The sequence below is a fragment of the Argentina silus genome, assembly GCF_951799395.1.
Source record: "Argentina silus genome assembly, chromosome: 7".
In the NCBI taxonomy this organism is placed as follows: domain Eukaryota; kingdom Metazoa; phylum Chordata; class Actinopteri; order Argentiniformes; family Argentinidae; genus Argentina; species Argentina silus.
Window position 1 is genome coordinate 2,566,375 of NC_139661.1, and position 10,136 is coordinate 2,576,510.

The 10,136-nt window shown below is 42.1% G+C and overlaps 1 protein-coding gene across 2 annotated transcripts; it reads right to left on the bottom strand.

Annotated features, from left to right (window-relative positions):
- Window positions 1-2,682: 2,682 nt before the first annotated feature.
- LOC310807628 (flavin reductase (NADPH)-like) lies at window positions 2,683-6,691 on the bottom strand. 2 transcript variants are annotated; one of them, XM_083674178.1, is made up of 5 exons: window positions 6,641-6,691; window positions 4,775-4,918; window positions 4,177-4,378; window positions 3,808-3,972; window positions 2,683-3,379 (listed from the first exon to the last, which is right to left on the bottom strand). In XM_083674178.1, the coding sequence occupies exons 1-5, from the start codon at window positions 6,647-6,649 to the stop codon at window positions 3,234-3,236; spliced, it is 666 nt and encodes a 221-aa protein (XP_083530304.1). In that variant the 5' UTR covers window positions 6,650-6,691; the 3' UTR covers window positions 2,683-3,233. The 2 variants fall into 2 exon arrangements, with proteins under 2 accessions (XP_083530304.1, XP_083530305.1); XM_083674179.1 differs by lacking the exon at window positions 6,641-6,691 and adding an exon at window positions 5,015-5,097.
- Window positions 6,692-10,136: the final 3,445 nt, after the last annotated feature.

The following is a 10,136-nucleotide window of genomic DNA, read 5'->3' on the forward strand; positions in this document are numbered from 1 at the left end:
AACAATAGAATAATAGAATAAAATAGACATCTGAAACATTATATACAGTAAGAACAGTCCAGTATGATTTAACATCCCCCAGCCTGACTCTGATCACCCCGATCGAGCCAGCTGGAGGAGGAGTTGTACAGTCTTATTGCTGCAGGCAGAATAGATCTCCTACAGCGCTCCTTAGTGCAACGTGGTTGTAATAATCTGTTGCTAAATGAGATTCTCTGCTCTGCCACAGTGTCATGTAGGGGATGGGAGGGATTGTCCATGATGGCCAGGAGATTGGCCCTCATCCTCCTATTGGCCGCCTCCTCCACAGTGTCCAGGGTGACACTGAGGACAGAACCAGCTTTCTTAATAAGCTTGATCAGCTTCTTGGTGTCACCTTCCTTGATGCTGCCCCCCCAGCATACCACCGCGTACAGCACTGCACTGGCCACCACTAACTGGTAGAACATGTTCAGCAGACTCCTGCACACGCCAAAGGACCTGAGCATCCTCAGGAAATAAAGCCGGCTCTGGCCCCTCTTGTACAGGACATCTGTGTTACCAGTCCAGTCCAGTTTATTGTCCAGCTGCACCCCCAGGTACTTGTAGCTCTGGACCACCTCCACATCCTCTCCCTGGATAGAAACAGGAGACAGGGGGATCCTAGTCCTCCTAAAGGCCACCACCATTTCCTTTGTCTTGCTGATGTTGAGTAGCAGGTGGTTCTGCTCACACCACTCAACAAAACTGTCCACCAATCCTCGGTACTTGGTCTCCTGGCCTTCACTGACACATCCCACAATAGCAGAATCGTCCAAGAACTTCTGCAGATGGCAAGTATCTGTGTTGTGCCTGAAGTCCAAGGTATAGAGTGTGAAGAGGAAGGGAGCCAGAACTGTCCCCTGGGAGGCGCCAGTGCTGCTCACCACCCAGTCCGACACACATCCCTGCAGCCGTACAAACTGTGGCCTGTTGGTCAGGTAATTCGTAATCCAGGAAACAATGGGGGAGTCCACCTGCATCCTCAGCAGCTGATCTGCAAGTAGTAAGGGCTGTATGGTGTTAAATGCACTGGAGAAGTCAAAGAACATGACCCTATCAGTGCTGCCAGCCTTATCTAAATGGGAGTGAGCTCTGTGTAGCAGGTAGATGATGGCATCATCCACACCAATGTCTGCCTGGTAGGCAAACTGCAGGGGGTCCAAGGATTAGCAGACAGTAGCTCTCCTAGTAGATACGGTGTTCTCCACACAGAATGTCTTCACCAGGGGCCTCACGTGTGCTAGCACCAGTCTTTCCATGGTCTTCACGATGTGGGATGTCAAGGCTACCAGTCTATAGTCATTCAGAACACTGGGGTTCCTTTTGTTTGGTACCGGTACCAGAGAAAATATGTTCTCCACATTGATGGGACCTTTTCCAGACTGAGGCTCAGGTTAAAGAGGTACTGGAGTACTCCAACACAGCTGGCGACTATGAGCACCCTCAGCTTTCCTGGTGCGGAGTTTCCCCAGCTCTCTCTTCACCTGAGCCATACTGATGAAGACCCTGGAGTGGGGGGTGGGGGGGGGGGTTGTTGGCTGTGGCAGTGGTGTCGGGGGGTAGAATGATGGGGGTGCTGAAGAGTTGTGAAGTGGGGAAATGGTGGGGCTGGAGGAGGAGGGGAATGGAGGGGAGGTGTGAATGGAGTCAGAGGGGCTGGAGAGGGAGAGGGAAGGGAGAGGGTACTGGATGGGACAAAGGGGTAGGTGAGAGGTATGAATGGGTCCAGACAGGGCAGGGGGAGGGGAGGGGGGCTGGTCCGGTAGTTAAGCAGGGTTGGAGGAGCTGGGGTAAGGAGAAGGAGAAGGAGGGCGGAGTGGAGGGAGGAGGAGTGGTAGGGGGAGGGAGACAATGAGCCCCCATGTGTCAAACCTATTGAAGAACTGGTTCAACTCGTTGGTCCTGTCCAGATCTCCAGCCACTTGCGGGTCACTAGCCTGCTTGTAACCGGTGATCTTCCTCACGCTGCTCCACACCTCTCTTGTGTTGTTGTCCTGCAGGCTGTCCTCCATCTTCCGCCTGCATGTGTATCCTTCAGCTCTCTCTGCACCTGCTTCTTTATTCTACAGGAAGATTAGTCCCATTTGACCAAATTAAAAGAAACAATATGAACAAAATGATTGTCAAACATATGGTGAGTACCCTTGGAGATAGTCTAGTCTAGATTGTGTTGCATGCTTACCATGATTGAGATTCAGATAAAGAGATTCAATAGCATTCCATGAGATTAAAATTAAAACTATGGGTGAACAGGTGAAGAGAATATAAGATTATTTTCTTTTCTTGTCAAACATCATTCCTCTCTGATGTCACCACCTAGATTAGCAGACAGTAGCTCTCCTAGTAGATACGGTGTTCTCCACACAGAAGTTATGTAAAAACAAATAATCTCTCACAAACACACTGACCAATATTCACACCTGCACTGCAACATTTGGTCATCTGCACGATACCAACAAACAGAATCCTACTGAACACTTGGGCAGACCTACTTGTTGATATTTGTGTAACAATGTGAGTAACTTATTCATAAGTCTAGTTGACTAATCAATGACTTACAATTAATAATACAAATTCAACCTTAATTCCATTTCCATTTGGACTCACTTTCTCTCCTGATCTTAAAATTGGCCAAATTGGAAAGTCTGTTGAATATGGGACCAACGCACAACAAGTTTAGTGTGGATAGCACCTGACAGACCTGTATACTACTGTATCCAAAAAATGATGCGCTCACAGAAAGTGTATGATACACAGTATTGTATCGCCCCCATGTGGTGAGAGTCATTTACTGTATAATAATCACAGGTACAGAGCGATTACTGTCAATGGTCAACATGAACATAACTGTGTAAGATACATGTAGAAAGCAAGTGGTGTCTTTAAATAGTTCATATGTCTTCAAGGAATAGTACTACCATTTTATGTATTTGCTTTTATAACATTTATCTGTAAGTAATACACAGCTGAACATGTTTTAATGCATAAAAGAAACAAATATTATTCAAATCTAATATCTCCATATTAAAAATGATTTATTTCATGAATAGAAACATCATAATTGTACATAAATAGATTTCTGTGAAAACCAGCATAAACACATTTCATTTCATTTTCAGCAGATAACAAAGGATTTTAAATAATGCAACATTGCAATTACATCCACATACAACATAGTGCATGATGTCATTGTGATGGCTTAAAAAGGCAACTCATTTGGTTGTGAAGGCGACCCCCTTCCTGACCCAGGCGTTGTTGTTGAGCAGGGAGAGCATGAAGCGAGCCACATCGCCCCTGCCAACAGAACTCCCATTGGGGTCAGGGACAAAGTAACCCTCGTGGGTCAGAAACTCCTTTGCTGAGAAAGCACAAGAACAAAGCAACAAGAAACCCATTTGTTACCACCATCTTTATCATTACTGTAAATCAAAAGTCCATTTCACATGGTCTAGTGAGAGGAAGGTGCAAATACTGTGGCAGTATTGCAGTCAGGGGTATGAGCTGACTGTGAACAACGACCCTAAGGACAAGGCCAGGGTTACTTAGAAGAACCTTACAAGACCAATATGGGATTCAATCTATCGGATACAATATGGTGCAATAAAGACACAACTGGGGAAAGTCATTACAGCGTATTAACAAACATATTTGTGACAACATGGATCCTGTAACTTAACTGACTATCAATGCAAAAATCAAACAAGAGTTGCGTCTTTTAGTATAGTCTTTCAGTTCAAACTCTGCTTAAGGTATAACATTCAACCGGACACTGCTTGTCTGTCTTACCTGTGGGAGGTAGATTCTTGAGACCAGGTGGTCGGACAACAGTCCAGTTAATATCCTCCGTGTTCTCCAGGTAGTGCTCCATCTCAAACATGTTGTTAAGGACACTTCGGATCATTGGCAGCAGGAGGAAGCGGATGAAGTAGGGCGATTGGGTGCCAGAGTTAGCTGTGGAGATGAGACAAGATTAAAAGTGGTCAGTAAGGTACTACAGCTAGGTATACAGTATTATCCCACCCTCTCTCAACCCTGGGCCTCCATCAATTAACTAACAAGTAGGGGGGGGGGACAAGCAGTATTCTGGACCTTGTGGTTTGGATTTCAGTCCCCCTACTGTATGCAGTGATACTACCCCATTCTTACTATACTTACGGTCAGTGTACCATGACGTCATGGTGATGAGCCGGTTCACTTTGACCTCTCGCATCGCGTTGACTGCTGCCGTCATGGACAGGGTGTAGCCTGTGACTCCAGAGATTACGGATGTAGGGAACCCAAGGCATGAAATAACAACATCTTGTCCTTTAAAGTGAGGTTTTAGGCTGTCTTCTGAGAAAATGTTACCCTCAACCACCTAAAAGAAGCAGGGAAAAAAGGCAATTTCATGGTGTGTCTGGGTTACAAAAATACTTTGTTAAGCCTCCACAAAACATTGCAAGAACAAGTGTATTGTTGGAAAAAAATGTGGCAAGAAAGGTTTTCTAGTGTGTATTACCTGTGTGCAAGTGAGTACAGTATGGCGTAATGGTGCATAAGCAGTGCACACAATCCTACCGTATGTGCACAATCATACATACAATATCGATACATGATGTTCACAGAAAGGCCATTTAGTCGCCTAAAATCCACACACGTACTGTACTGCATCATCAAAGGGATCAAAGTAATTTGTGAACAGCTCAATCATGTAACATCCCAGTCTGTTAGAGGCAACACAGAACAGCTCAGTCGACACGTTTCATGACAGTACCTTTAGCTGCTCGTGCTGCACTGTCAGTTTCCCTGGGTTCCTGACGACGGCTGTGACGGTGTGTCCCTGCTGAAGTGCCTGGCTCACCAAATACTGCCCTGTCTGGCCCGTGGCTCCGAGCACGACTATCCTCATCTTTAGACTCTGAAAAATGAATGATATCTCTAGATGATTGCTTTACGATAGGCCACTTCTATTTTCCCCTTCCTCTAAAACATTCTAGAGAGTTAGACGACTCACATTTACAGTAGCTGTGCAAGTTACAAGTGAAGCTGAGTTGTTGGTCGAACTATGACTTTTTAATAGTCAGCTGCGTAGCTCACGCCCATGTTGTATAACATCATGAAGCATAGGCAGAAAGAAATCTTTGTTTTAGTTGTTTGTATAGCATTTTATTCTAAATTCATAAATCATGCCTCATGTCTCATCCTGAAAAGTAGGGATGAATTAAAACTACCAACATAATTTGCATATGTTGTTTACCAGCAGAATATGTTTCACATTCCCCAAATCTTTAAAATCACTTTTAAACTATTGTTATGACACCGGCAGTGCCATGGCAAGTGGTACATGCCTGAACCCATAACATTTGTAATTTTATGAATACAAAAAATACTTGATACCAAATAAAATGGCTTGGATTTGTCGGGGACATGTTTAGTGGTCATAGTAGCCATAGTGGCCCTATGACTTGAATGGACACTGTTGTTTGTTTGTTTCATTCTCTTCAAAGAGTTTAGATTTGTATCACTCGTATTTTTGGACACTTGAAGGTTCAAGTAAGGACTAGTAACCCAGGTAGTGAACGGTAGTTCACTGTGAGCATCGAGAGCACTTAGCCTACAGTATGTCTGCACTGCAGATGGCTGTGCACCTCTTTAAAAGGTAGATTACGATTGTGTTCCACAACCACCTAGAGAGAAAACATATACTAATGATGGCTGCAAAAAGTCAGACAAGCAACCCTGAAGTCCAAACCTTAACACAGTTAATCCTCAATAATATTCAGTGTAGAAAAATACATCTTATTCATTTGAATAGTGAGTTTAAGGAAAGTTTTTTCCAAAGTCATGATTCAAATGGGGACTATGGGCAATACTGAGAATACAAGTAATTTGTAATGTCCGATAATGGCCCATATGATTGCCTCAGGCACTACAGAGAATAAAAGTAGGATTCTTCTAGCATGAAATGTGAACGCTATTGAAGGTCTGTTCACACGGTGAGTGGTGTATCCATCCTAAATGATTATTTCTGCAACTGTGGAAGGATAAAAGGGGTCAGTGAGAGAGAACAGTCAGATGTTCATCCTCAAAATCTAACCAAGAAATTACAAAATGATTGCAGATGATATGTTTACAGTGATGGGCATCACATGCAACCAAGAAGTCCAAATCGTTTGAAGAGGTTGCTGGTATTAAAAACTTCACTCCACTTCACTCCATCCTGCGTCTGCGTCAGCCGCCGATGGTTGCAGGAGTTGGGCCATACTGTTACTGTACATTTCATCCTAAGGAGAACCTCTGTCGGCATCCAGCATTATTTAGTCATGGTTTATGGAACCCTGTCTCCCACCAGATAACTACTAAGCGAGTCAAATAAGAGATGAGATTCATTCAATCGTGTTTAGTCTTGAATAAGTACATAAATCCAAGCTAATGCACATTTCAAGCACTATTCTACAATGTCAAAAAAGCAAATTTCATTCATTAGATCAAAACAACTTTCTCTGCGCAGAGACAGAGCTGTTTCACTGCAGAAATCATTCTCGTCACACCTTTCACAATGTATACTGTACACTTTCTTATATGGCACACCCTATAGCCTACAACCCAACGGAGGTAGATTATTTCAGTCACGTCTCACCACGTTCATTCACACATAGGATCGAAGGCCCAGGATTATGTAGTAAAGGACATGTGGACGTACTGTTTCACAACCGTTATCGCAGCAGCCACTGGAAACTCTTCCTTGTACGCCCACAGATACTCGATTTATGATGCATTCAAAATCTGCAACGTTTCACAGCGTTTATGTCTAAATTGTTTCAGGCCGAATGTCCAATTATTAAAAGGAATAGTTCACCCAAATTCTGAAATGACTTATTTGTTTCCTTACCTATACTATAAATATAAACACACTCACAGCAATCCATGTCAAAAAGCAAAGTGAACTGATTTAACGAATTGATACAGCATGGATTAATCATGACAATAGGATGAGCTTTGCACGTTTTATCTGTACGTTTATTGAATATTCATACTACTACATAAACGTAACACACTTTACATGATCTTTAATGGCAAAATAAGTTGGTTAATAAATATCATACCAGTTGCGTCAGTTAGTTTGATATCAAGATTTGGATATTATGTCACCATGAACATATGTGTATATATAATCGCTGGCATAACTCCAGTAAAATTTGAGAAATTATACACTATTGAAGCCATTTGAAAACCCCAAAACACACCTCAAGGCCAGTAGGTGATGTTTTTGTGTTGTACAAAATTGAAACTAAATTTAACAAAATATAATTAATCTTTTCTCAGAACAGATATGACACACTACACATGGACATTCACATACTCTATTTACTTAAAAAAAAAAAACATAGTGTAATGAGAAAATGAAATACCTCAATAGATTTTTTACGACCACGTGCAAATACAGACTATTTTGACAATACCACAGTGACACTTTGCATGGCAAGAATATACTGTACAATAAATACAAAAGTCGAATTATACTTCTAATTTTGTGGCAAAAAAAAATCCAAACCCAGATCAGCAAAACAAAAGCAATTTAAACATACTTCATTCGAAGTCATCAGAAGACTCATTTACGCATTTACATCTGATTCATTTTCTTTTCTGCTTTCCCCACAAATGAAAACATAAATGATTCCCTTATTATTTGAAAGATATTCATGTGTTATGAGGCATGCACCACAATGAAACCACATTTTTAGATAAACAGTTACCATATTGAGGGCATGACCAAATATATACATATTTACAGTTCAGTGCTGCATATGAAGCTCTGAGAAGGGACATGTGTTTAGTTTGTAAGGGGGTGTGTATTCAGTGTTTAGTTTGTAAGGGGGTGTGTATTCAGTGTTTAGTTTGTAAGAGGGTGTGTGTTCAGTGTTTAGTTTGTAAGGGGGTGTGTATTCAGTGTTTAGTTTGTAAGGGGGTGGGTGTTCAGTGTTTAGTTTGTAAGGGGGTGTGTATTCAGTGTTTAGTTTGTAAGGGGGTGTGTATTCAGTGTTTAGTTTGTAAGCGGGTGGGTGTTCAGTGTTTAGTTTGTAAGAGGGTGTGTGTTCAGTGTTTAGTTTGTAAGGGGGTGGGTGTTCAGTGTTTAGTTTGTAAGAGGGTGGGTGTTCAGTGTTTAGTTTGTAAGAGGGTGGGTGTTCAGTTTTTAGTTTGTAAGAGGGTGTGTGTTCAGTGTTTAGTTTGTAAGGGGGTGGGTGTTCAGTGTTTAGTTTGTAAGAGGGTGGGTGTTCAGTGTTTAGTTTGTAAGGGGGTGGGTGTTCAGTGTTTAGTTTGTAAGAGGGTGGGTTTTGTCATCTGTGCAACTGCACTCCCGGGTCAGATGCATGGTGGAGATGGTCAATGTGTTGAACTCATCCAGGTAGATCACTGGTACCAGGTGTGTGGATGCAGGTCTGCAGCAGGAAACCTGAACAAAGGAAAAGGCTTTGTAATGACCCATGGGATCATCGTTTTAAATACTATTCTAACACCATTTTTTAAAATCAAAGTTCTTTTGAGGATTATTTCATTGCTGACATTAGTGAAGCAATGAAGTAATCATTGTATTATCTGGGCAGTTACAACTTGTTCCATCAATAATATAGATTCAATGAAGAATATAGGAAAGGTCCTCATCAGTGTTGTGATAACAAAAAAAGGTTGGAGCCACAACAATAATGTATTTTTGAATTTTACCCATTTGCTTCTTAAGACATTTGCTGTTTCCGCTATAGTCTACCATCTCAATTGTGAGAAAAAGTCAGATAAGCAAGATGCTGCTAAGCCTTAAACCTGTGGCCTTACATAGAGAGATGCACAAGAGCTCCTCGTTTTATCACTTGCTCAGACAAAGCATTCTGCAGATATGGCAGCTGCATGCATGTCCTTATTACTTCTAATAAAAAAGCCTCAAAAGAGTATGAAAAATAAAATAATAGAACATTTAGACTAAAATGGATCTTTGTCAAGTCTACGGAAACATTTTCTTGCTCCGTTTTTTTTCAACTATTTTCCTGACCAGCACCTCATGAGATATGTCCTTCATAACAAACATGCCTTACCACTGGAGGGGAGTCTTGTGGGGAAATGTTGGCCCCACACCGCGGGCCAGCAGGGTCCAACTGCGAGGTACAAGCTGCACACTGGACCAGGGTGAAGCTCTCTGGGTAGATGATCCAGTTTTCCCAGCCCAGGTCTGGCAGAGACACACCACAGCATTGACTAAACATGTGGGTCAATGATTATTCTAAGGCTAAGTGCTTTCAAGTCAAAAACTCACTCAGCACTGACACTGGCGATAGTTGACATGTAATGTACACAAACTACTATATAAACCTTGTATGAAGATCTGGGAGACCAGTTGACAGCAATGTGGACCTGTTGCATTTCCAGAGACCTCTTGCTCAGAGTTCAAGACTGAAACATAGAATGACAATGTTGTAAATCATGTCTCAAACAAGTAGAATCAGACCCAGACGTTTACAGGGTAGAGAGAATTTGATTGTGTATCATCGACTAAGTGCAGTTTGATTCACTGTATGTTTTTATCTGTGAATGAGGTTTTCCAATTTAATTTCATTGTCTTCTTAGCAACAGCTTTACCGTTGACATCCTGGGTTCCCTGAGCATAGCTTGGTTGGGTCTTGAACACAGCCTTCCACTGCTCCCTCAGCGAGGACAGCTCTGTTCCCTCCACCGGGGGCTCTCTCTGCAGGTTCAGCCTTTGCAGGAACAACTGTTTGATTTCTGCCAGTGGCTCCCTTCGGCATCTACAACAAGTCAATAGGGAACTGTTATTTTCATTCCAAAGCTTTCATTTAAATCCAATGTTTTCCAATCATGTTTTCCATAATACACATGGGGCAACATATTGTAATATTAATCTATCTTATCTCGAAAACTATAACCTTATGCCTGAAAAAACAACCTTGTTGACATATCCTCCATCCTTTGACTGTACAATCACTGACTTTCTACAATCATGTTTGATGACAGGTCTTCTTTAGTGTACAGTAGCTATCCCAAGCGTAGCTCACCTGTTAAGTGTGATGACTGGAGTATCAGACGTGGAGACTATAGAGGTTTCCACTGATTTTCGCTTCAGTACG

Excerpts from the sequence above, each read along its gene's own strand:
- LOC310807628 (XM_083674178.1), bottom strand. Across the intron at positions 4,379-4,774 it reads TGCAGCACGAGCAGCTAAAG|GTGGTTGAGGGTAACATTTT; the intron begins GTACTGTCATGA and ends TGCTTCTTTTAG. Across the intron at positions 3,380-3,807 it reads CAAGAATCTACCTCCCACAG|CAAAGGAGTTTCTGACCCAC; the intron begins GTAAGACAGACA and ends GTGCTTTCTCAG.